The sequence below is a fragment of the Rana temporaria genome, chromosome 3 (genome assembly GCF_905171775.1).
Source record: "Rana temporaria chromosome 3, aRanTem1.1, whole genome shotgun sequence".
NCBI classification, from domain to species: domain Eukaryota; kingdom Metazoa; phylum Chordata; class Amphibia; order Anura; family Ranidae; genus Rana; species Rana temporaria.
The window spans coordinates 112,691,763-112,715,927 of NC_053491.1; the positions used below are offsets into that span (position 1 = coordinate 112,691,763).

The window sequence follows — 24,165 nt, forward strand, 5'->3', positions numbered from 1 at the left end:
CATACCCATGCCGTTCCTTCAGAGTCCAGTGCCGTGAATGGCGGCACCCCTGCGCATATGTGGGAGTGATGTCATCACGGCTCGATACATCAAAGAACCGGAACCCGGAAGAAAGATCGGGTGAAGATGTAAACCCTTTCAGCGGGTTAAGGCAAGTTTCACATAATGTGCTAGTTTGCGATGCATACTAGATTATAAAACTTTGCCTTTCAGGTTGGAAAAAAAAAATAAAAAAAAATAAGCCAATGGTTTACTACTAGTGCTTTAAAATGGAAAACCAAGCTATTTTTTTTTAATCTTTGGAGACAAATAGTTCCCCCAGACAAATGGTGGTGTCCTTCCTTTTCAAATCAGAATTTGAGAGTTTCACATTAACAGGAATCTACCACTGTGGTTTCTACCTGTAGTCTAGGTGGGCAGACAGGTAGACTTAATGGTAGAGGTGGTACATGACTAGATAGACTTTGCATTTATTCATGTTTTTTTCCTGAACTATTGTCAAACACAGTTTAAGATCGGAATCCAATATAAAAAAAAGTGAAGTACCTTTGGCAGGTTATAAATGTGCTTCTGGTAGACCAACTCAAAATGAGGAGGATTGATGCTGCTTTGATGGATGCAAAACACGTTTTCATTTGAGGTATCTGATGAGGAACAAGAGAATAAAAATTCATTATTAATGGCCAACACAGTTTGAGATAGAATAAATCAGACATTTTGTACAAGTGCAATTTTTAACAATTACATCCAATGACGCGGCGCGCCGGGGGTGGGGGGTGGGGCTGAGTGATACAGTGAGCGGCTGTATCACAGGAGCAAGCCCGCAAGAACTCATCATGCAAGCTCGCTCGCATAAAGGCGATGAGTTCTTGGGGAGCCGAGACAATGGCTGAGGGACCTCAGAAGACCAGGTTCAAGGCCACTCTGTGCAAAACGAGCTGCACAGTGGAGACAAGTATACATTTTTTGTTATTTATAAAATAATAATAAAAAAAAAAAAAATTATATTATTGCGCCAAGCAGCTCATGGAGGCTTCTACATTGTTTTTTTTTTTCTATTAAGCTAGTTTCACTTGGTAATCTTGTAAATAAGATGCTCCAGTTACCTTGCCGACCTGCCGCCGTAAAACGACGGCGGCAGGTCGGCAAATGGTTAATAGGTTTAAGACAAACCAACAGAAAGAAACACAAACACACAAACAAACACACAAACAAACACACAAACAAACACACAAACAAACACACAAACAAACACACAAACAAACACACAAACAAACACACAAACAAACACACAAACAAACACACAAACAAACACACAAACAAACACACAATCTGGTCATAAACGTTAGGCAATACACTCAAACATAGAAAAATAAACTGACATCAGTGCAAAATATAAAGTAGGCACAGTGGTAAAAGGCTCAGGTATAATACCGGGATATAGCAAAAGCGGAGGTCCAGCCATTAGAGATCCGAGGCACGGCCCATCAATGGTCAAGCAAGAGTAGTACAATGAGTGCTGGGAGAGGGTTAGCGGACTAGCCAACCATTTACCCCAAATTTTGTGGAAGGTTTTGTTCCGTTTCCGGAGTTCAAAAGTAATTTTATACAGGGGGATAGCGTCATTAAGTTTTAACCAGAGGGATTTCAGAGGAGGTCTGTGCGCCCTTCCAGGATAGTAAAATAGCTTTTTTTTAACATAGAAGAGTATACGGAGCAGTCTCTTGGCATGTGATGATAGGTGTAATGCGCCAAAAAACGGACGTTACTTACCGGTAACGGTGTTTCTATGAACCTTCCAGGACGGCACGCGAGAGATGATGGCTCCTCCCCACAGGAAACACAATCACTTAACAATTTAAAAGTCCCCACCCTTCCCCTTGATCCTCAGTATGAATTAGAGTAGTCCTGAACTGGTTCACAAGGGACATTGTTCCGTATAGGTACTTACCACCTAGCGTTTAGCTTATCTTTTCCCTCCACATAGGGCGGGAAGTAGGCCTGCCGTCCTGGAAGGTTCATAGAAACACCGTTACCGGTAAGTAACGTCCGTTTTCTCTCATCACCTTCCAGGACGGCACCCGAGAGGATAGACGAGTAACCAACAGGCCTACTTTAGGGTGGGACCCTTGCCTGCAAGGTCTTTTGCTAGATGTCAGAATCTAATTTTATTTCACCACTTCCACTTCCTAGTGTGTGATGAGGGTATCCTAGCTGGATCAGGAAAATGACCTGCAGGTCTGCTCCACCTATGCTCCTGTCTCCTCTTTGGATGCAGAGTCTAGGTGGCACGTGCTCTTAAAGAAAAAAATTCTGAGAGCTTGAGTATTCTTTAGGATAAAAAGGTTGGCTGCGCCAATATTCTGGCCATCGTGGTTGATAGTGTCTGCAAAGCTGCATAAGACCATCCAAAGTTTAGTCAGAGATTTGTTCTGTGAAACAAAGACCTACTTTGACCAACCCAGAAAAAAACATGTGGTTTTAAGCCACTAGTCTGTACAGGAGAATGGTTTAGAAAGAAACAGGGTCTCCCGACGTACAATCCTTGTGGGTCCCCCTTTTTTGTTTGCCATAGTCCTGGTGAAACAGGGAAATAAACCCACTCAAGGATACTAGATTAAGGGAAGTCTATTCCCTTCACTCAAATGACTGGACAGGTATGTGACCAAGCAGGGCGTTTGGTGTGCTCCTGCACTCCCTTTAGTCCACCTGTCCACCTCCATTCATTGGAATGCATGTGACTTTATAGCGAGGACACTTATTGGTCAGTGTCTGGACCACAGGATGCCTTGGCGTGGCTCGTTCGTGCGTCCGCCAATACGTGTGGACAAACTCCTGTCTCCAACGTACACTGCTAGACCGGACAAAAACAGCTGCTCTGCAAGCCGGTTGACAAGCAGGTCCCATCCTGGTCATTCCCCATTTCTGGGTTCCTTCCCATCTGAATACCGACATGTCAGATGTGAGATTGTTCTATATACCCTAGGCTCCTTATAACCCTGCGAGTCGATCATTAAACTACGCAGAAAGGAGCCTGTTACGAAATTGCGAGTAACCACTGCATTCATTGGTATATAACAGAAAAGAACAAAGGTGTCGGGGAAAGAAAACTTTTCACCGCCCCCCGCGTATAATATGCAGATACATTTTACCCTATAATCTCAGGGTAAACCCATGAGTGCCACACGCCAACAGAATACAGTATTCTGTAAAAATCCAGTGTTTGAGGTCATGATCCACTCCACGCACCAAGGAGTGTTAAGTTAAGCAGATCCCTACCACAAGGGACCAATGCCATAGTAGGAGTAAAAGATGAATATTGGTTATTCATATCCAGTTCGTCCAAGGGGGTGACATGAAGGACATACACTGAGCTATAAAGCTCGGATCGGATCGGGAGAACCAGTCAAAGAATCCTGATGCTGAATTTTTTAGGCAAACAGCCCCTAACAGCGTAACCCCTTTCCTACTAAAAAGAACCTACTAGGTGATTTTATGACCTCCTTCCAGTGTCCTATAACCCTACTGGGTTCAGGTCTAGGGAATGTCTCTGGCATGCCTAGAAGTAAAGGCCCGCAATCAGAAATCCTGTTCCTTCCATGTGAATGGAAAATAAGGTCTGAAATAAAGTGACCGAAATGAAGTGACCAAAATGTCCCAGATATACAGGTCCTAGATCTTGTATCTCCGAAGGACAGCAAGCTCAGACTTAATATGGAAAGACAGATAAACACCCCCAGCCTCCACTGCTGTGTTTTCTGATATACAGACACCTGTAGAATAGAGAAGACACAACCAACCTTAGGTGTGTATTTCTCATATGTAGTAAGATACCATATAACCTAAGCCCAGAGAAAGGACAGAAGCTCCAAGTGTGAGCTTCTGATGCTTAATAGGTTTATAGGTCCTGTATCCAACAGAGAGGCCACTAGCCAATCTGGAGTTTTTTTTTTTTTTTGTTTTTTTTTTTTTTTTTCTCTGAGTAATAAACAACGCAGAGGACACAGACAACTTCTACTGCTGTGTTTTATTTATGTGCAGCGACCCAAGGTAATAGATTCAGGACAGGAGGACAAGAACCACTATAGTGTTGTCTATTCCTGACTGACCGCAGTACGGTCTTCCAATCAACAGAAAATACTAGCACCTATAGTATATCTCTGATGATCATAGAAAAAAACAAACAGTCGCATGGCCAGTATGACCAAAAGGACATATGCGGCCTCAACCGTGTATTGCTGGTGTTATACTCCCTGCAGTCATAACTAGCAGAGAGTGGTATTAGCATACTTCAGATAAACAATAGGGTATAGGACAAGGGACCGAAATGTTACAGACAGTAACATTGTGTATTCCAACACCCACAGTCATATACCTGATAGAAACGTCACTAGCAAGAACACTCAATGCTGTGCGTTTCTGGATAGTAACAGTATACCGTCATGAACCCACAATACCAGTTGTGCATTATTTTGATTAGAAAAAAAAAACTTGGAAAGTTTATATGACCAACAGCATGTTGTCAGCAACCCAATGTGTTACTTAATGCAACCTTGTCGGGTCATCTAATCAACAGAAATGTCACTAGCAAAAAAAGGACACTTAAAGCAGTGCATATCTGAATTTATAAATATCCTTAACAATAATACAATGCTATGCGTTTCTAATCAGCAAAATTGTATAGTCATATAACCAGCAGAAGTGTCGCTATCAGTAACTCAGCATCATGCGTTTCTGATAAGTAATAGTGTACCAACATGTAACCTCCAGAAATTTTTACCAACAGTAACTCAGTGTGGTATGTTTCTGAATAACCCTAGTGTGCGGTTTATATAATAGAGGTGTCACCGACAAATCAATGTCATGCTTCTCTAATAAGCAATAATATACATTCCTGTATCCGACAGAAATTACACCGACAGTAACTCAATGTGGTATATTTCTGAATAACCATAGTGTGCGGTTTATATAATAGAGGTGTCACCGACAAATCAATGTCATGCTTCTCTGATAAGCAATAATATACATTCCTCTATCCGACAGAAATTACACCGACAGTAACTCAATGTGGTATATTTCTGAATAACCATAGTGTGCGGTTTATATAATAGAGGTGTCACCGACAAATCAATGTCATGCTTCTCTGATAAGCAATAATATACATGCATGTATCAGACAGAAATTACACCGACAGTAACTCAATGTGGTATGTTTCTGAATAACAATAGTGTGCGAATATAGCATAGAGGCGTCACCACCATTCAGTGTTATGCGTTTGATAAGGAACAGAGTACCGTTATCTAATCAATTTTAGGCATTTCTGGTGAGTCATAGGATATCCCTTGATCATCAGTCTACATATATACACACACAAATATATATATATATATATATATATATATATATATATATATACACACATACACACACACACATATATCTCAGAAATGACCCAAGATAAACCCATGTTGTGCATTTCTGATGTGCGGACAGACCAACGCTCTATCCTAGCATAACCTGAGTTTCAGATATTGATCCTTCATCCCAGTGAAGGAACATGGTAGTTCCAAATACTGGAAATCCGAGGTGTGTGACTATACCACAATAGTGGTAGCTGCTATTCTGCTATTGCAAAGGTCTGAGTAGGTGTAGCTGGTCCACACACAGGTGGGAGCTAGTCCAAGCCTTTAAGGTCTTAACGAGCACAGACTCAGAAATCAATTAGGTCTCTCATGAAGAGGTGACCATAGTTTCAGGCTGGAGGCAATCAGACACCTGTATGGCTGATTTTCATAGTTTTAACACAGGGGTTTGTACCAGAGAAACTCCCAATTAAGGGTTGCAGGCTAGCATTTTATGCTTCTCACACCACCTAAATGGTTTGTTGCCTGAGCCACAAGAGGTTTAGATTAACTCTAACACACTGACAGATATACCAGCAGTGCAAGGAGGAAGTGATCGGTTGGAACTTGGGAGATATTGTAACCAATAAACAACCCCCACAAGGGTAATAAACCCACTAGTATGCCCCCTGTTGGGCCTATCCTAAGAGTTTAGGCGGTCAGTTTTTTGGCTAAAAAACCTAACTGCACCCTTGTGATCTGCCTGTCAGATTCATGGCAGGCTGGCCCTAACTGGATTGAGCCTTGCTCCTCAGAGGCCTGTATTTGCCTGCAGGAGTCCAACCAGACCCTCTAGGGTGAATGGCTCCTGTTTAGCTTGGCTTACCATATCCTCCCTGTCCTCCTTAAGCTTCCTCTACCTGGACTAGAGGGAATGACTGAGGGCGGGGGAAGGGCACTAGGTTCCGTTCGGACGAGGCCTTCTTGGGAGGATATGTCTTCTCTAGGGATAAGCTCCTCTATGTCAGACCTTAAGTTACGGACTGCCTGGCGGCTTCATGGAAAGTTTTTCCTTTCTCTGCCAAGTTATGAGGAGCTATGCCCTGTAGCGGTAGGAGACTGTTTATTTGGGGTCTCCTGGGATCCGCTGGGGGGTTTTTGCAAGACAAGAGATATACATATATGCATAATATTACTTTGTCCTCCCCCAGGACTGCAGGTTTGTACTGGGGAGGTGAAAGGGTGAGAAGTAAAAACCAGTCCTGTGCTGGCTGGCTGGCCCCAGAGACTCAGACCCTGAAGACCAGGACTCTCACTCCCTTTCCTCCTCCCTTTCCAAGGGGGAATGTACTCACTGCGCCCCGACCTGGATCTGCCTGCAGTCACATTTGCCTTCATCTCCTCCTGTCCATGAGGAGGTTTGGCTGGGTCCCCGGCTGTCGGTACCTCTTGTAAGGGCTATCCGCAAGCCGACCCTTCCACCGCCATGCTTCTCTCCGGCGTCCCTTCCGGGTTGCGCTGTGAGGCAAAAGCCCACCTTCACTCAGAGGCTTGGAGCGCCATGTTTCCAAAAGTAGGAAGCAGTACCCGGGAAGAGAGAGCTCTTCAAATGGCGGCGTTTCTTCTGCACCCTAGCGATGGCAAGCCTCCCCGCAGCTCAGAGCGCTGGTGCACGCCTGGGGCGACCTGTGAGTTAGACCCGAAGGCCTACAGGTTAGTTCAGCCCTCCCCGGCCTCCCTAAGACCTGTCTCAACAGGGGTACCTTCGACCCTCCCCGGTCTCTAGGTTTTCAAACAAAACAAACGTGACGATGTGTTCGGAGAAACACAATCAATACTGAGGATCAAGGGGAAGGGTGGGGACTTTTAAATTGTTAAGTGATTGTGTTTCCTGTGGGGAGGAGCCATCATCTCTCGGGTGCCGTCCTGGAAGGTGATGAGAGAAATGCCAAATTGGCAGTTCTTGGGGTGGATTATGTTTGGGAGGCCTAGCGCCGATGAGATGAAAGCATCCACTTCTTCCCAGATGTCCCAGACTACCGGGCATGAACAGAAGCAGTGTAAGAAATCAGCCTCTTGGCCACAGCCGCGAAAACAGGCAACTGAGAGGGCAGGAGACCCATCTTGTGTAACTTAGCCGGAGTGCGGTGGATTTGATGGAAAATTTTGACCTGTATGATGTGGTCCCGGAAAGTAATAACAGAATTTTTATAGGCATCACTCAATTCTGACCAGTCCTCGTCAACCAGGGATATGTCCAGAGAGGTCCATTTTACCTGAGCTTTGTGAAATCTGGGGTCAAAGTCAGTCGTTAGGGCTGCATAATAGGTGGAGACAAGTTTAGTGGGATCTGGCTGTCTGAGCAGTTTTAAAAACGGGGCAGGTCAGTGGGATCATCCAGGGAGCCAAACTGGGCACAAATAGCGTGCCTGAGCTGGTAGTAATAAAATAGTTACGATCTTTGTAGATCGAAGTCTAAAGGTAGCTGAGAAAAAAAGATTTAAAGCCCTGAGCGTTGTACAGGTGGCATAAATATTTACCCCCCCTGGAGTACTAGCGATTGGGATCAGGAAGGGAGTATAGTTTCTGCAGATTAGGGCTAAACCACAGGGGGTTGTTGGGAGATTTCAGCCAGGTGTGCCTGGATATTTGTGACAATATAACGCAAAGAGGAAAGGGAAGTGGCAAGTAGGGAGGTTCTGGGGCGATCTGTAGAGAATATTATGTAGGGTTTCCAGAGAAGATGCGATGGCTCCCTCCGTGGAGGTACAGGCATTGGCCGGAACCGGGCATAGCCAATCGTGGATGTGCACCAACTGGGTTGCCAAATAATATAGAAAGAAGATGGAAAATGCCAGGCCTGCCAAGTGCGCTGGCAACCGTAGTGCTTCAAGTGCTACCTTGGGGGGAGCCACCATTCCACAGGAAAGTAGTACATATTGAATCTATGCGTTTAAAAATAGATTTAGGTATTTTGCCAGGGGAATTGGCAAGGATATAGAGTAATCTCGGTAGGTAGATCATTTTGAGGATGTTGGCCCTCCCCATAAGATCCAGAGGCAGATACATCCGCTGCTTGGTCTGCTCCTGAAGGCAGACCAATAGAGGATCTAAGTTATTGACAACATATGAAGATAAAGGGATTTGCACCAGAACCCCAAGGTACCTAAAGGAGGATGCCACTTGAAGCTTGGAATCCAGGTGAATCGGGGAGGCTCAGCCACGTCTAGGAGGAAAAGACTAGACTTATCCCAATTCACCCGGAAGCCAGAATAGTCTCCAAAAATCTCCACCAACAGGGCCTGAAGTGATTCATTAGTATCAGCCAGATACACCAATGTGTCACCCGCATAAAGTGAAATGCGCTCCTCTATATTAGCAATTGGGAGTCCTTTAATTGAGGGAGTGGAGCGAATGCGAACCGCAAGCGGCTCCATGGCCAGGGCAAACAAGAGGGGTGACAACGGGCACCCCTGTCATGTGCCCCAATAATCGGAAAGGGGCCAGTGAGAGGAATTGACCCTCACCAGAGCTACAGGGGAGGTGTAAAGGAGTTTTATCCATGCTACAGCATGGGGGCCAAAGCCATACATCTGTAAAACCCGAAACAGAAATTGCCATTCCACACTGTCGATTGCCTTACAAGTGTCCAAAGACACAATAGCACGAGTGAGAGGACAGTCATGTGGATATTACAGGTTTTAAAACAGCCTGCGGATATTCATTCTGATGGACCTGCCGGGGGATAAAGCCCCCTTGGTCACTATTGACCAAGGACGTGACTACAGTGTTCAAACGGTTTGCCAATATTTTGGCCAGAATCTTAACGTCCACATTAATAAAAGAAATTGGACGGCAAGATTCGCATTTAAGTGGGTCCTTACAGTGTTTTAATAGAAGTACAATCAAAGCCTCTTGCATCGTTGGGGGGAGGATCCCGACATTTAGAGCTTTGTTATAGGTTCGCAAAAGAAAGGGGCACAAAAGGTCTTTAAATTGCGAGTACCATTCAGTCGGGAAACCGTCTAAGCCCGGAGTCTTATGTGCAGGCATTTGTGAAATGGCTGCAGCAATTTCCTCAACCGAGGGGTGGATGGGAAAAAATATGGCACTTAGGGAAGAATTGCACACTGCGGTACGAAAAAAATGAAGCTAAAAGGAGAGAATAGAAATTACTTGATATGGCACAAAAGTATAACACAATGAAACACATTGGGAGGTTGTTAGGTAATACACAGTGGGAAAAAGTAAGGTCTAGTAAAATAGAGGTTGAAAAGCAAGGAATAAGTTGGTCACTATTGTATAAAATATTAATGAAACGCAGTGGGAAGGCAATACACAGTAGAGAAAAGACAGTTAGAATAAGGAAAACCAGGTCACTGCTCTTGCTGTTCCACCGCGGATGCTGGAGAGGGTGGCCCGTATTTCACCATGGATGCCAGCCTGGAATGTTCCCACTACCGTGGGGAGTATTTAGAAGTTAGTCCGGTGCAAACCGGACTTAGGATGCCTGTAGGAAGACAGAGCTGAAGTCTCACACATCTGCTCCCTCTGCCATCCGGACACTCCCCAATATTTTCTTATTTTAAAACACACAACTGCACTTTATATGAAGATTTTAACAAAATGACATATTCCTACCTGGTTTATCAGGCGTCTGCACAAAGTGCTGTGAGGTAAACGTTTTTCCATTTGGATACTTTGGATGGGCAGGTAGGCGAGAGTCAAAATATGTGCAGAAGACATGAATGAGTATCTGAAAATGGAGATTAGAAGATGGATTTCAATAAAGCTGCATCGTAAGAATGTATACATATGAAAAGCACTATAAAACTTCATGACGGCAGAGGCACAGAAAATTAAATATCAGGTTTAGCCATATTATAAGTATATAAAAGTTGACAATTTGTCTCACTGAGAGATGGTAGTCACAGGTACTAAAAATATAAAGTCTCAGATATTGCCATAAAAAGATCATACTAGGTTTGATATTTTTGAAATTTCTTTACACCCGCGAAAATAAACATTTTAAACATTTAAATAAAACTACACCACATACTGCCGAGTCCGTGGGAAGGTCAGTATCCCATTTGCGACCTTTAAGCTCTCCTCCACCATTCCATCGGAATGAGCTCATGCACCCTCCTTGAGAAAGGTCTGGAAAACAAAAAGATGCTCTTATAAAAATATATTTTGACATACCTCCTTTCTTTTGAGAAATATAAAGTATCTAAAAAAACAGAACAGGTTTCACCTGTAAAGTCCTTTTCCTGGAGTACATCAAGGGACAAAGAATCTTCACATGCATGGACGATAAGGTTATGCAGCCACCTTCAGGTGATTGTACACTGGCAAAAAAAAAAAAAACAGGACATCCCTTCTAGGCATAACCCCTCCCCATTAGGCAAGACTTCAGTTTTTGTAGCAAGCCATGTCTCATGATGTACTTCCATGAAATGGATTTTATAGGCAAACCAAAAATCCTTTTCTTTATTGTACATCAAGGGACAGAGGGTCTTCATATGGATGTTCCAAAACAATACAAGGGGGAGGGCAACCGGCCACAAACCACTAAACCAAAACTGGTTAGAACCTCCAGCAGCCTGCAAAACACACCAACTAAAAAAGGTAGCATCCTCAGCAGCTCAAACATTAAAAATGTTGGCAAGTACGACCCAAAACCAGTAGCTTTGAAAATTTAACAGTCTGATGTCCAATAGTCCTGGAAGCACCAACACTCCTAGCAGAATTAGCGGTCACCAAAAACGTATGAACTTTGCCATTTAGAACGCAAGCATGAGAAAAGCTCATAGATCCAAATAGAGAAATGGTAGACTTGGAAGCTGTATGACCCTTCCTTTGAACGTCGGAATGCACACGCAGGGAATCTGTCCAACAAATTGCAGCAATCGACTTCAGACAACACCTGATAGTACAAACCACATCCAAAGTGTGAAGAGCCTTGTCACCATGTTTTGTGGTGAATATTCCTTGAAGTTGTCTTCTGAGCTTTCAGTGGGGTAGGAATGGTTAAATGAGAGGCTTGCACCGCTCAAGACCCAGGTTTAAGAGATGTAAACCTCTTAGAGAGTTGAGAACATCTGCCTGCCAGTTTACCACACCTGGGATGTGGACAGCGGACATGGAGTTCCCTCTCAAGATGGGATGAGATCCATTTCCTCCTGGGAAGCCCGACTTCTGGTGTCTCTTTAATGAGGTACCCACTGCTGTGGAATTGTCCAACTGGACCCTTACATGAGCAGTCTTCAGCTACACCAACAAATGAAGTAGGGCAAGGCAAATTACTCTCACCTGGACGGTATCCAGGGTCAGGCTGAAATAGTCCAACCTCTGGGTTGAGACAAAGGCCAATGTAAATTTATAACCCATCCAAACCTCACCAGTGTGCACATTGTACATTGGTTAGGCAGAATTACAGAACTTAAAGTGTTAACAACCTTTTAGTGCAGCTCCTCCCAGGGGGCGTGGTTCCCCAGGTATAACCCACACCCTGCTCTAGCAGCCTCAGTTCGTAACAAGCAGTACAAACAAAGGAGGGGTGGGTGCTGTGTCCGTCCATGAACTCAGAGAAATGTATTTTATGGCGAGTACAAAAAATCCTATTTTCTCTTCCATTCATGGACGGACACAGCAGCCTTTGACTGTAGGGACGTCCAAGCAGTGCCAAAAATTTTGAGGGGTGGGAAAAACACAGCAAACCAAGCTTCACCCCAAACAAAACCGGAGTTACTCAACGGAGGAACTCCAACCTTAAACTGTAACACCCTGCGCCTGAAGGAGGCATCAGAAGATGCACTCACATCCACCTTGTAAAACTTTGAAAAAGTGTGGACCGACGACCAGGTCACTGCCTTACACACCTGTAACACAGAGGCTTGATGTCGGAAAGCCCAAGAGGCACTGATCACCCTGGTCGAATGCGCCGTGACCCGAAAAGGAGGCGCCCGCCGCTTCAGGGAGCCGTCGCCGATAAGTATACTCGAAAGGCCCGAACCACATCCAGGGAATGCAAAATGGCCTCCTTCGGGTTCTTCGGCTGAGGACATAAAGATGGAAGAACAATGTTGTCATACATGTGAAAGGCCGAAACGACCTTAGGAAGAAAAAAGGGCTGCGGACGCAGCACCACCTTATCCTGATGGATGACCAAGTAGGGGGCCTTGCAGGACAAGGCCGCCAGTTCAGAAACCCGTCTGAGGTAATAGCTACCAGAAAAAACACCTTTTGTGACAGAGTCAACAAAGGGATCTTCCGAATGTCCTCAAAGGGAGCTCGCTGAAGCACCAAGAGGACCAAATTCAAGCCCCATGTGGGCAGTGGAGGGCGCACCGGAGGAGCCACATGGCGGACCCCCTGCACAAACGTGTGTATCAAGGAGTGCGCTGCCAAGGGACGCTGAAAGTAAACAGCCAGAGCAGATATCTGGCTCTTGACCGTGCTCAAGGCGAGAGCCTGATCCACGCCCCGCTGTAAGAACAGCAGAATCTGGGACACCACGTATGTACAAGGGTTCCACTTCATCTCCTCACACAGAGATGTAGGCTTTCCACGTATGATAGTAAATCTTTTGTGAAGTAGACTTCCATGCACGTAGCATGGTAGAGATCACCGAGCACGACAGGCCCCTGTCCTTCAGCACCTGGTTCTCAACAGCCACGCCGTTCAAGCCAGCGACTGTAAAGCAGGGTGGAAGATCGGACCCTGCGACAGAAGATCTTCTCTCAGGGGTAGACGCCAGGGGCCGTCTGCCACTAGACGCACCAGGTCCGCGTACCAGGAGCGGCGATCAGGATCGTAGGGATCCCTTCGGCTTCCACTCTGCGCAGCAGACGAGGAAGAAGCTTCAGAGGAGGGAAGGCGTATATCAAGCGATAGTGACCCCAAGGAGCCACCAACGTGTCCGACGCGTCCGCCCACGGGTCTCTCGACCTGGCCACGAACCGTGGCACCTTCCGGTTGAGACGGGACGCTAGAAGGTCCACGTCTGGAGTGCCCCATTTTCGGCACAGACCCTGAAACACCTCCGGGTGGAAAGACCACTCCCCTTGATCCAGAGTTGTGCGACTTAGGAAGTCGGCTTGCCAATTTTGAACTCCCGGAATGTACACGGCCGTCAGAGCCGGAACGGACCTTTCGGCCCACCAAAGGATGTGCGCGACCACTGTCGCCGCAGCTGAGCTCCTTGTGCCTCCTTGATGATTGACAAACGCCACCGCCGTGGCGTTGTCGGACTGGATCCTGACTGGTCGGCCCTGCAGATCCAGGGACCACCTGGCAAGGCACAGCTTGATTGCTCGGAGTTCCAGGGTGCCCCAAACGCCCCCCCCCCCCCCAGCCGGAGAGGCTGGCATCCGTTGTGACCACTGTCCAGCGGCACGGCAGAAAAGACTTCCTGGTCCGAAGCACCGGAGACGTCAGCCACCACACCAGGGAAGACTTGACCAGATGGCTCAACTAAATCTGGTAATCCAAAGAAGACGGGAGCTTGTACCAACGTGACAGAATCTCCTTCTGTAGTTCCCTGGTGTGGAATTGGGCATACGGAACCGCCTCGAAGGAGGCCACCATCAGACCCAGAACTCTCATGCAGAAACGAAGAGATGACTACTTCTGGGTCGACAACTGCCATACTGCAGACTGCAGGGTCTTCAGTTTCTCCGTCGGGAGGAACACTCTCGCCTCCGCGGAGTCCAGGACTAGTCCCAAGTATTCCAGTCTCTGGGATGGAACCAACACTGACTTCTGGAAATTCAGAAGCCAGCCGAACTCTTGGAGAGTCTGACACGTGATAGACACGTCCTCTTCTAATTCTGAGCCTGAGGAAGCTCGCAGGAGAAGGTCGTTCAGATATCCCACGATAGCGATCCCTCGCTGTCTCAGCAGGGCTAGTACCTTGGTGAAAACCCGCGGTGCCGAGGCCAAGCCCAACGGGAGGGCCACAAATTCAAAGTGATCCTCCCCAATCGCAAAGCGCAGAAACTTCTGGTGCTTTGTGCATATGGGAACATGTAGGTATGCGTCCATGATATTCAAGGACGCCAGGAAGTCCCCCTGATGGAGTGCCGCTATCACCGAGCGAATCGACTCCATCCTGAATTTTTGCACCTTGACAAAGCAATTGAGGGCCTTGAGGTCCAGGATAGGGCGGACCCCATCCTTCTTGGGGACCACGAACAGATTGGAGTAAAACCCCTGAAAACATTCCAACGAGGGAACTGGTACAATCACCCCCCTGTTCAGTAGATCCTGGACAGCCCCTGACAGCGAACCCGGAGGAAGCTGGAGGTTGGAAGGAAAAAATCTGTTTGGGGGACAAGAGAGAAACTCTTTTACCCCGAGGCAACCACTTCGCGAACCCAACGGTCAGACAGAAGAGACCTCCACTGAGCCGCAAATTCACGAAGCCGGCCCCCCACCTGAGACCCGGGCGGGGGCAGACCTTCATGCGGAAGAAGGTTTTTTTGCAGGCTTGTTGGGCTTGCGGTACCAGGTGCGCTTCTGCTCCGCAGCGGGGGCCTTAGCACCTTGCGGACCTTTTCCCGCCACGCAGGGCGCACGAAAAAAACGCTTTGGGGTAGTAAAGGAGGGTCCTTGCTTGCGGCGAGGCTCCTTGCCCTTCCCAGATTGTGGGAGCAGTGTGCTCTTACCACCATTGGCAGTCTTGATGTCATCCAGGGATGCCCCAAAAAGCCGCTCACCCTTAAAGTGGTTGTAAACTCGCCCAAAAAAAACAGATTTAATCAATATTACAATCCACACATGCATTAGGAATAAAATGGGCACTAAGAGTAAGCCCAAAAATCGTTCTTACTGTAAAAAGGCTGTATATTTGAAACGCTGCTGCTGTCATAGCCGTTGCCATATCAACTGTGGTGTTCCGTGCCTGTATTCTCTTTTACTTCCGCCCGCATTACGTTTTTCTCTCTGTAATCGCGCGCTTGCACACCAATTGCAGTATCCAAGCCTCGTTTTCGTTTCCGGTTACTATGGAAACGAACGTCGAGCGAATCAGAGACAGAGACTGTTGCTGGCATCGCGAGATGTCGGGGCTGACGTTGACAATAGGAAATGACGCAGCCCCGACATAGACTATGCATTCTTCCGGCTGGGTCTCGGGCTGCCGGACAGTTTGGACAAACGGCGCATGCGCGGGCTACGTCACGAGCCACAATAATACATATATCTCGCAATGAGGGCAGGTAAGGAGACAATCTTCTAATGCAAATGATTTTAAAACCTGCAATTGTCCTAATAAAGAAAAGTCGTCTGACTGGGTATACAACCACTTTAAAGGGCAAATCCACTAAAGCCTTCTTAGAGGACTGGTCTGCCGACCAGCATTTCAGCCACACAAGGCGGCGCAATACCACCGCATAGGCGGAAGCCCTGGAAAGCAAGAAGAGCGTATCCAGGGCCGACTCTCAGACAAATTTTAGACCCTGAACCAATTGTTCAGCCAGGTCCTTACAGGTCTCGGAAGCGTCCTGTTCCTCCAGCTCCTGCAGCAGGAGCTTCGCCCGTTCAGTCAGAGTCTGACACCAAAGCCCCGGCCAGAACCGGCCTCACCGCCGAACCCACAACAGTGAATAGGGAGCGGGCCACAGCCTCCACTCTCCTATCAGCAGATTCCTTAAATGCAGGAGCCCCTTCCACAGGCAAAGTGGTAGCCTTGCTAAAAGGCAAATAGTACACCAGAGGCCCACCAGGGACTCAACTCCCCAGCTTGGGATCATTGCCTTGAACTTGTATAGCACCCTACCAGTCCACAAGGCAATATATCATTACAGGGTCTGGTGCCAACCAGCAATATTACAGCACATCTTCGCATGTGCAGTGGAGGGTTCTGGGTACCATTTCCCTGAATATTAAAGCTGTAGATTATGTATCCAGAAGAAAAAAAAAATCTCCTAATCACAGGTGGAACTATTGAGAAGCTATCTATACGTTCATGCAGAAACTGCACAGACATGACCATCACCTAAGACAATGGCAAAAAAAAAAACTAAAGCTTTGCCCAATAGGATTATGCTGCCACCGGAGCGCACCTCCCTATCATGATGGATACGATGAGGCTTTATGTTTTGTGTTGTACGATAAAGAAAGGTTTGTTTTGAATAATGGCAAGACCATTTATTTATTTTTTGCCCTATTGGAAAGATGACTTTTGTACAATTTTCTTTTATATTTACCAAAAACCATATATTATGGGACCAAACCTAAACACTTTCAAATTGTATACAATCAGGCAGACCCTTCCACTACATAGTTAGAGGAAAAAAAAAAAAAAAAAAAACACCAAGGCAAGCTGACCAATAAGCTCAACTGCCTTACTAGAAATAAATGCCTCTCGTACAAGCTACAAAAAAAACATTTTTTATTTTTGTGTACATTTTAGTCCACTTTTATAATGCTACAATAGTTTTACCTTTAATTCGATCAAAGAGATATTCCTGATTTTGGGTGATGTCCAAATACTGCACAATGGAATTTAGCGTTGGGATAAGAGAGGCTTTTATCAGAGCTGCTTGTTTTAAACTGGTAATGCTGGATTCTGAAAAATATATAACAAATACATTTGTGCACGAACTAAACATGTTTATGTTTACACCCGAGACCAACCCCAATAGATGCACCTTTTGCCCTGGTTCACACTGAATGCGACTTTGAAGTGGTTGGTGTAAGTGTGTTTTTATTTTTTATTTTTTACAATTAATTCTTATTTATTGCAATTTTTTTATATATTTTTTTTATCAGCCATGTTGGGGGGCTTTGGTGAGATATCAGGGGTTTCAACAGAACACTGACATCTCCCCTTTGAGACAAAGAAAGGGAGTGAGGACAGATTCCCCACTCCCTTTCTCTGCAGCCTCAGCCAGACAGACGCTCCTCTCCATTCATAAACGGAAGCATCGTATTTAGTTATGTGAATGACAGAGTCAGTGATCACTGACTGTTCATTCGGAAAAAGGAAGGAGCCGGATTTACCAGCTCCTACACTCTGCACCCCATCCAGACAGATTGAGGACAGAACAAGGGGGGCACAGAGAACGACAGAGGGGGACTGGAGAAGGATACAGGGACAATCAGCTGTGATCGGTGCAGTGGGGAGTAAAGGCAGAGCAGCTGCCGAGCCAGATCGGCCATCACCTCTCTGCAAAATGGTGCCAGGGTATAGCTTGCAGCTACAGGCTATACATTCACTTCCTCCTACCGACGTACTGGTATAGCGGGTTGCGCGAAGTGGTTAAAGCAGGGTTCCAGTCGCCTTTGGGAAAAAAAAGTCAGTAGCTACAAAAACTGTAGCTGCAGACTTTTAAAAAACAGCCACTCACCCCAGTCGGTCTCACCTGAAGGCTTCGGTCCCCAGCATCTTCACTATGGGCACCTGGCTGAGACAGATTGCGGCTTCACACCCGGGTGCCCACTGCGCATGTGCGAGTTGCACTGTGCATCGTGAATGGCGGCTGGAACGGAAGTGGGTACCTGTCAAAATCAGTTACCTATACCCTGCTCCTCAATAGTGCCAACTGTTTAAGAGCAGCAGGGAATGAGTCCTTAAGGCAGAACTTCCCCTTGTGGGTGGAGCTCCACTTTAAAGGGAGGGCAAAAGGATGACCTCACCAGGCAAGTAAGAAGGCGGAAAAAAAAAAAAAAAACAAAAAAAAAAAAAAACACCACACACCACCAGAATGGTAAGCTTCTAATCTGGTTGACATCGTCAATTACAGCAGGGTTGAATAAAACAAATACATTTTCACAGATATAAAAAAAGTTCACATATGCCCATTTATACTTAGCAATATTATAAATGTATCTTATTTATGATCAGCAATTACATGATTACCTCCTATTTGTAATTCAGGACACCCAAGTCTTCTCATCTGCAGGTTGACCAACTCCATCTCACGGACCAAAGGTACCAGAATAGTTTCACTAGTCCACTGAAAGAGAAACACACGGAAACAGAGCTAAACATTTAATATCCCATAACAACGTTAAAATAAATTCACTCAATAGGCTGATGAGTCAACATACGTTACGGAATTTCTCTGTCCATGAATCCATATGTTCCAGCAGCTGGCGATTCATTGTAACTCTTGCCCAGATCTAAAAAAAGAGAAGTGTAAGCGTATATGTTTATGTCTATGATGTAAACTTTGTATGCATATACCAGGGGTGTCCAAACTTTTTTCAAAGTGGGCCAGATTTGATGAGCATGCGTGAGGGCCAAAATTTTGCCTGACATTCTTTGATCCATTAAAAATCGGTCTAAGTGTGTTCGCCCGGGCACTAATACACTGCCCAACAAGAATTCTCTTGCCTTTGTGGCTGTGTGTGGTGAAGAGATGAGCTTGAGTGTGTTATTTTGATATACTGTATATATTTTGTGGCCCCAGAGCGCTGTTTAGGACTAAGGATGAGCTTGGGCGTGTTATTTGGATATACCGGCGTATAACACGCACGGCCTTACCATTGCCATGAATGCAGCCTCACCACTGCAACCTCACAAGTGCCACGAATGCAGCCTCACATGTGCCTTACCATTGCCATCAGTGCAGCCTGATCGAAGCCCATCTGCAGCCTCGGAGGGCAGAGGGAGGGGGGCGGGACGAGTGCCGACAGATTACAAACAGGAAAATCTCTTGTTTACTCTGTGGCCTCTTTAATACAAAGTCCCGCCTCTTATGATAGACAGAACAGTCGTCCAATGGCATCCCAGGAGACGGGACTTCCAAAACAGACGCTGCTGAGTAAACAGGAGATACTCTTCATGTAATCTGATGGCGCTCATCCTGCTCCCTCCCTGTCCCCTCCAAGGCAGCGCCCTGGGGGGCCACAAACAAAAAATATATCCAAATCCCCAGGGGGGCCGCATTTGGCCCGCGGGCCGTACTTTGGACATGACTGGCATATACCAACACTTTAAAAATTAGAAACAAAATTATACAGGACCTCTTTTCTGACTTGTAGAGCAAGTATTGTGGATTTTTTTTATTTCTTTGCAAGTTGTTAACTCTGAATACCCCTGACATTTTTTTCCCGTTAGACTGTAATAAAAACTACCATATAGATATGTTCTTTCCTCGGGCTCCTGTGTTGACAAGTTACTGTGATAAATTGTTAAACACAATTCACTATAAAATATGTGCTATAGATTTACTTCTGACTTTACCTCTTCTGCTGCCTGCTTGGAACCAAGATCTGCTTCATCCTTATTTGCAGAAGGAGCTTGAGATCGGCATGCCAACTGGTACTGATACTTCCTCAGTGTGTGCACATAATCACCCATAGAGCGGCTATAATTCCAAAAAGTTGGGCTGTTCGAAGGACTATTCGATTCCGGGCTTCCTGTACGCATGTAAACATTTTATAATAAAATAGAAAACCTTAGCGCTGGGATTAATTTCATCTTTGCATAGTTAGGTTTATAATAGCCGCTATAATGCATAAACTTTATTTGTCTGAGCGCTAGGATCAGTAACTCCGTGCTACTGATATTTCTTTAGAAAAGAGAAAAAACGTATATAAAGCATAGGAAAGTGACAAAACAAAAATGTCTGACATTTTTGCAACATAAGGCAGTCTACCAATTATTAAATGTGGTGGCAACATTCGTTTTTTTTATGCCTCCCCCTCTTTCACTTTATGTTCTGGACAGTAACACACCAATTTGTATTGGAGTGCCTAAACTGACAAATTGAAGCCGAACTCTAGCCAATATTTCATAAGCAGCTACTGCAAACAATTTTTTTTCTATTTGGGAAAAAGATTTTACATAAATAAAAGATGACAATTGTAAGCACCCTTAGTAATGCCAATGGTTTGTTTCAACCCTCGAACTGCTACACGACAGCTTGCTCTGTTGGAAAAACAAGATTACTGGCTGGATGACCAGGTGAAAATATAAGAAAAAGGAAGCCAATGCAGCCATCACATAAGAATTTTCAATTTAATAAATGTTTGCTTTTGGGTTCAATAACGCTTTAAGTGCCAGGTTTTCCACATTTAACTACCTTCACACATATCTACCCCAGAGAACTGCAGGAATAATAATAAAAACCTGCTCAACGTATTTATCGCGGTATAACGCGCTCTGGCGTATACCGCGCACCCCCAAAGTGGCCCCCAATCCTGTGGAAAAAAAAAAGATTTTTTGTTTTTTGTACTTACAGTTTTGGTGTCTTGCGCGGCGTCCATCTGCGGCCTCGTCGGGTCCGGCGTCCTTCTGCCGCCTCGTCGGGTCCGGCGTCCTTCTGCCGCCTCGTCGGGTCCGGCGTCCTTCTGCCGCCTCGTCGGGTCCGGCGTCCTTCTGCCGCCTCGTCGGGTCCGGCGTCCTTCTGCCGCCTCGTCGGGTCCGGCGTCCTTCTGCCGCCTCGTCGGGTCCGGCGTCCTTCTGCCGCCTCGTCGGGTCCGGCGTCCTTCTGCCGCCTCGTCGGGTCCGGCGTCCTTCTGCCGCCTCGTCGGGTCCGGCGTCCTTCTGCCGCCTCGTCGGGTCCGGCGTCCTTCTGCCGCCTCGTCGGGTCCGGCGTCCTTCTGCCGCCTCGTCGGGTCCGGCGTCCTTCTGCCGCCTCGTCGGGTCCGGCGATTTTCAGGGCAAAATAGTGCGCGGTATACGCCGATAAATACGGTATACACACACACACACACACACACACACACACAACACATGGCGACACTGTACGCAAATAAAATATGTATCCCCCCCCCCCCCACAAATAGGAGCTTTCTTTGGTGGTATGTGATCACCTCTGTGGTTTTTATTTTTTGCACTATAAACACCTCAAGTAAGACCTCATCTGGAATATGCAGTTTCGTTTTGGGCACCAATTCTCAAAAAAGAATATCGGGGAACTGGAGAAAGTGCAGAGAAGAGCAACCAAACTGATAAGAGGCATGGAGGAGCTCAGCTATGAGAAACGATTAGGAACTGAATTTATTCTCAAGAGTAAATAAAAAGTGAGATATGATTAGAGCTGCAACTAACAATTATTTTCATAATCGATTAATCGGATAATAGACTAAAAAAAAAAATTTTAATCGATTAATCGGATAATAGACTAAAAAAAATTTTTTTTAAAAAAAAGGTTTACATATTTTTTGGCCAATTTGTTATCGGGCAGATTACAAAAAACACAAATTGCCGCAAAAACACATTACATGCTTTTCTGCAGCTTCTCCATTGAAATATATTGAACCAAAGAAAAAAAATGGCACCGTTTTGCGTCAAAAAGTCCTTGCCCTTTCCAAATCCGCAGCAGCTAAAAAAAATCATGGATGTTAACGTGTCCCATAGGAAAACATGTAACTGAACTGTAGTGTGTTTCTGCAAAAAGCACCAAAAAAATTTGAGGTGTGAACCCGGCCTGAGAGGTTTAGTAACATAATGGGGTTAAAAAAATAAAAGTACAAAAAGAGCAAATAATCTCTACTGTAAGGGGTTCATTTTTTTACTGTGGGACAGTGAAAGTAATATTTACAGTAGCGATTTGCTTTTTTGTATTATATATGGGTCATTTTATTTTTTTTTAACCCCATTATGTTACTGGCCGATTAATCGATTATGAAAATTGTAATCGATTAATTTCATAATCGATTAGTGTTTCGGCCCTAGATATGATCAACATGTACAAATACATAAATGCTCTATATAGTGCACTCAGTGTTGAGTTATTCACTTTACAGTCAATACAGAGGAGAAGGGGGCACTCTAAGCCTAGAGGAAAAAAGAGATTCTGACCAGATCAAAAGCAGAGTTCCACCCAAAAATTGAACTTCCGTTTATCTGGTTCCTCCCCCCTCCGGTGTCACATTGGCACCTTTCAGGGGAAAGATACAGGTATTTGCTCCCACTTCTGGTGATAGAGCGCCACGGATACTGTCTGGCCCCTCCTCTGAGAGACACAGGTCCCAGAAGACAGCAGAGACCAGTCAGAACGCGCAGCATGAATCAGCAATGCACAGTAGGGAACCAGGATGTGAAGCCACAAGGCTTCACTTCCAGACTCCCTAAATAAAAATGCTGGCGCCTGCACCCAGGAGCTTAGGGATGGGTCGGCTTCTGGTGAGGACATCGCGGGCACCCTGGACAGGTTCGTTTTCTTATTTTAAAAGTCAGCAGCTGGAGTAATTGTAGCTGCTGACTTAATTTAAAAAAAAAAAATTCCCGGCAAAACTCTGCTTCAAGAAAGGCCTGAATTCTTTCCTAAATATACACAATATAATTGGGTACTGACATTTATAGGTAATATTAACCCGGGGAAAATCCCCTACTGTAGCAAATTGGTTCATGCTTTGCTGGGTTTTTCGCCTTCCTCTGGATCAACTCTGGGTGAAGACTTGTGTATAAGGGATTTATGATATTTATTTTTATGGTTGAGTTAGATAGACTTGTGTCTTTTCAACCTATGTATCTTTGAATTTGATTAGGTTTGTCTTTGCACCAGCTGTAGTTATGCATCTATTCAACAAGCACAAAAAAAAAAATAAAAAAAATAGTCCGATGATAAAGCTTCATACCTAGTTGGGAACGTTGCTGCTTTTGCTCTTCACTGCGTAGAAAAGCATCCAGTACTTTGGGTTCCGTTATGTAGTCTTCGGTGTCTGTTAGAAAGCTGTAGGATGACGGTGAAGACCTGTAGCGAGATCTTAAGCTGCTGCTTTCCACCGGCCCAAGAGTACTAAGATACTGTGGTGATGCCAAGGGAGGACTATAACTCTGCATCTGGATATAAAATTAAAAAGTTGATTACTAAATGCGATTTCCTTCACTTTCAGTCTGTAAAGGCATACCACCACCAGCCTTAAAAAGCTTTTAAAAAACCATTACCCAACGAAGTTTATTAATATTTAAATGTAACCAAAAACTAGCAGGGCCCTCCGATTCCTCCTGTATTGAATTGTTTTGTAACCTCATATTGTAAAGTGCTGTGAAAACTGTTGGCGCTTTGCAATCCCTGAATAATATTATTAATATTATTATATATAAAAAAAAGAAAACAATTGGATTCCCTCATGTTTTGCATTTCCTCACCAGTTTAAGCCAGGGCTCGACAAATCCCGGTCGTCTAGAATTTTTTTTTGTGAGCTGGCGCCATCTGGTGGTGAGCTGTTGGTATTACAAGTTATTACCACCAGATGTGTGAGCTGGCGCCATGTGGTGGTGGCCGTTGGTATTACAGGTTAAGCATTACAAGTTAAACAGCAATTCTAATGTCATTTTTCACTATTTTCACTGCCATCTTCTTCCCTCTAAATTAGAACCCCCAAACATTAGATATATTTTTTATCCTAACACCCTAGAGAATAAAATGGCGATCGTTGCAATACTTTGTCACACTGTATTTGCGCAGCGGTCTTACAAGCGCACTTTTTTGGGAAAAAAATACACTTTTTTTAATTAAAAAAATAAAACAGTAAAGTTATCCCCATTTTTTTTTAATATTATGAAAGATAATGTTACGCAGAGTAAATTCATACCCAACATGTCACGCTTTAAAATTGCGCCCGCTCGTGGAATGCCGACAAACCTTTACCCTTCAAAATCTTCATAGGCGACGTTTAAAAAAAATCTACAGGTTGCATGTTTTGAGTTACAGAGGAGGTCTAGGGCTAGAATTATTGCTCTCGCTCTACCAATCGTGGCGATACCTCACATGTGTGGTTTGAACACCGTTTACATATGCGGGAGCTGCTCACGTATGTGTTCGCTTCTGCGCACAAGCTCGTCGGGACGGGGTGCGTCTTCTGGCTCCTAACTTTTTTAGCTGGCTCCTAGATTCCAAGCAAAATTTGTCAAACCCTG

At 45.2% G+C, this 24,165-nt stretch overlaps 1 protein-coding gene across 2 annotated transcripts in view; it reads right to left on the minus strand.

Moving 5' to 3' along the window:
* The window catches only part of TMEM209 (transmembrane protein 209), a 44,576-nt gene that overhangs the window by 9,873 nt on the left and 10,538 nt on the right, over nt 1-24,165 (minus strand). For both annotated transcript variants that reach the window (XM_040343260.1, XM_040343261.1), the window contains exons 6-13: nt 22,881-23,085; nt 19,537-19,712; nt 18,399-18,470; nt 18,208-18,304; nt 16,789-16,914; nt 10,402-10,499; nt 9,984-10,098; nt 547-644 (exon numbers count right to left, since the gene is read on the minus strand). In XM_040343260.1, the coding sequence (XP_040199194.1) occupies nt 547-644; nt 9,984-10,098; nt 10,402-10,499; nt 16,789-16,914; nt 18,208-18,304; nt 18,399-18,470; nt 19,537-19,712; nt 22,881-23,085 (987 nt within the window). The remainder of the gene's footprint in view (nt 1-546; nt 645-9,983; nt 10,099-10,401; nt 10,500-16,788; nt 16,915-18,207; nt 18,305-18,398; nt 18,471-19,536; nt 19,713-22,880; nt 23,086-24,165) is intronic.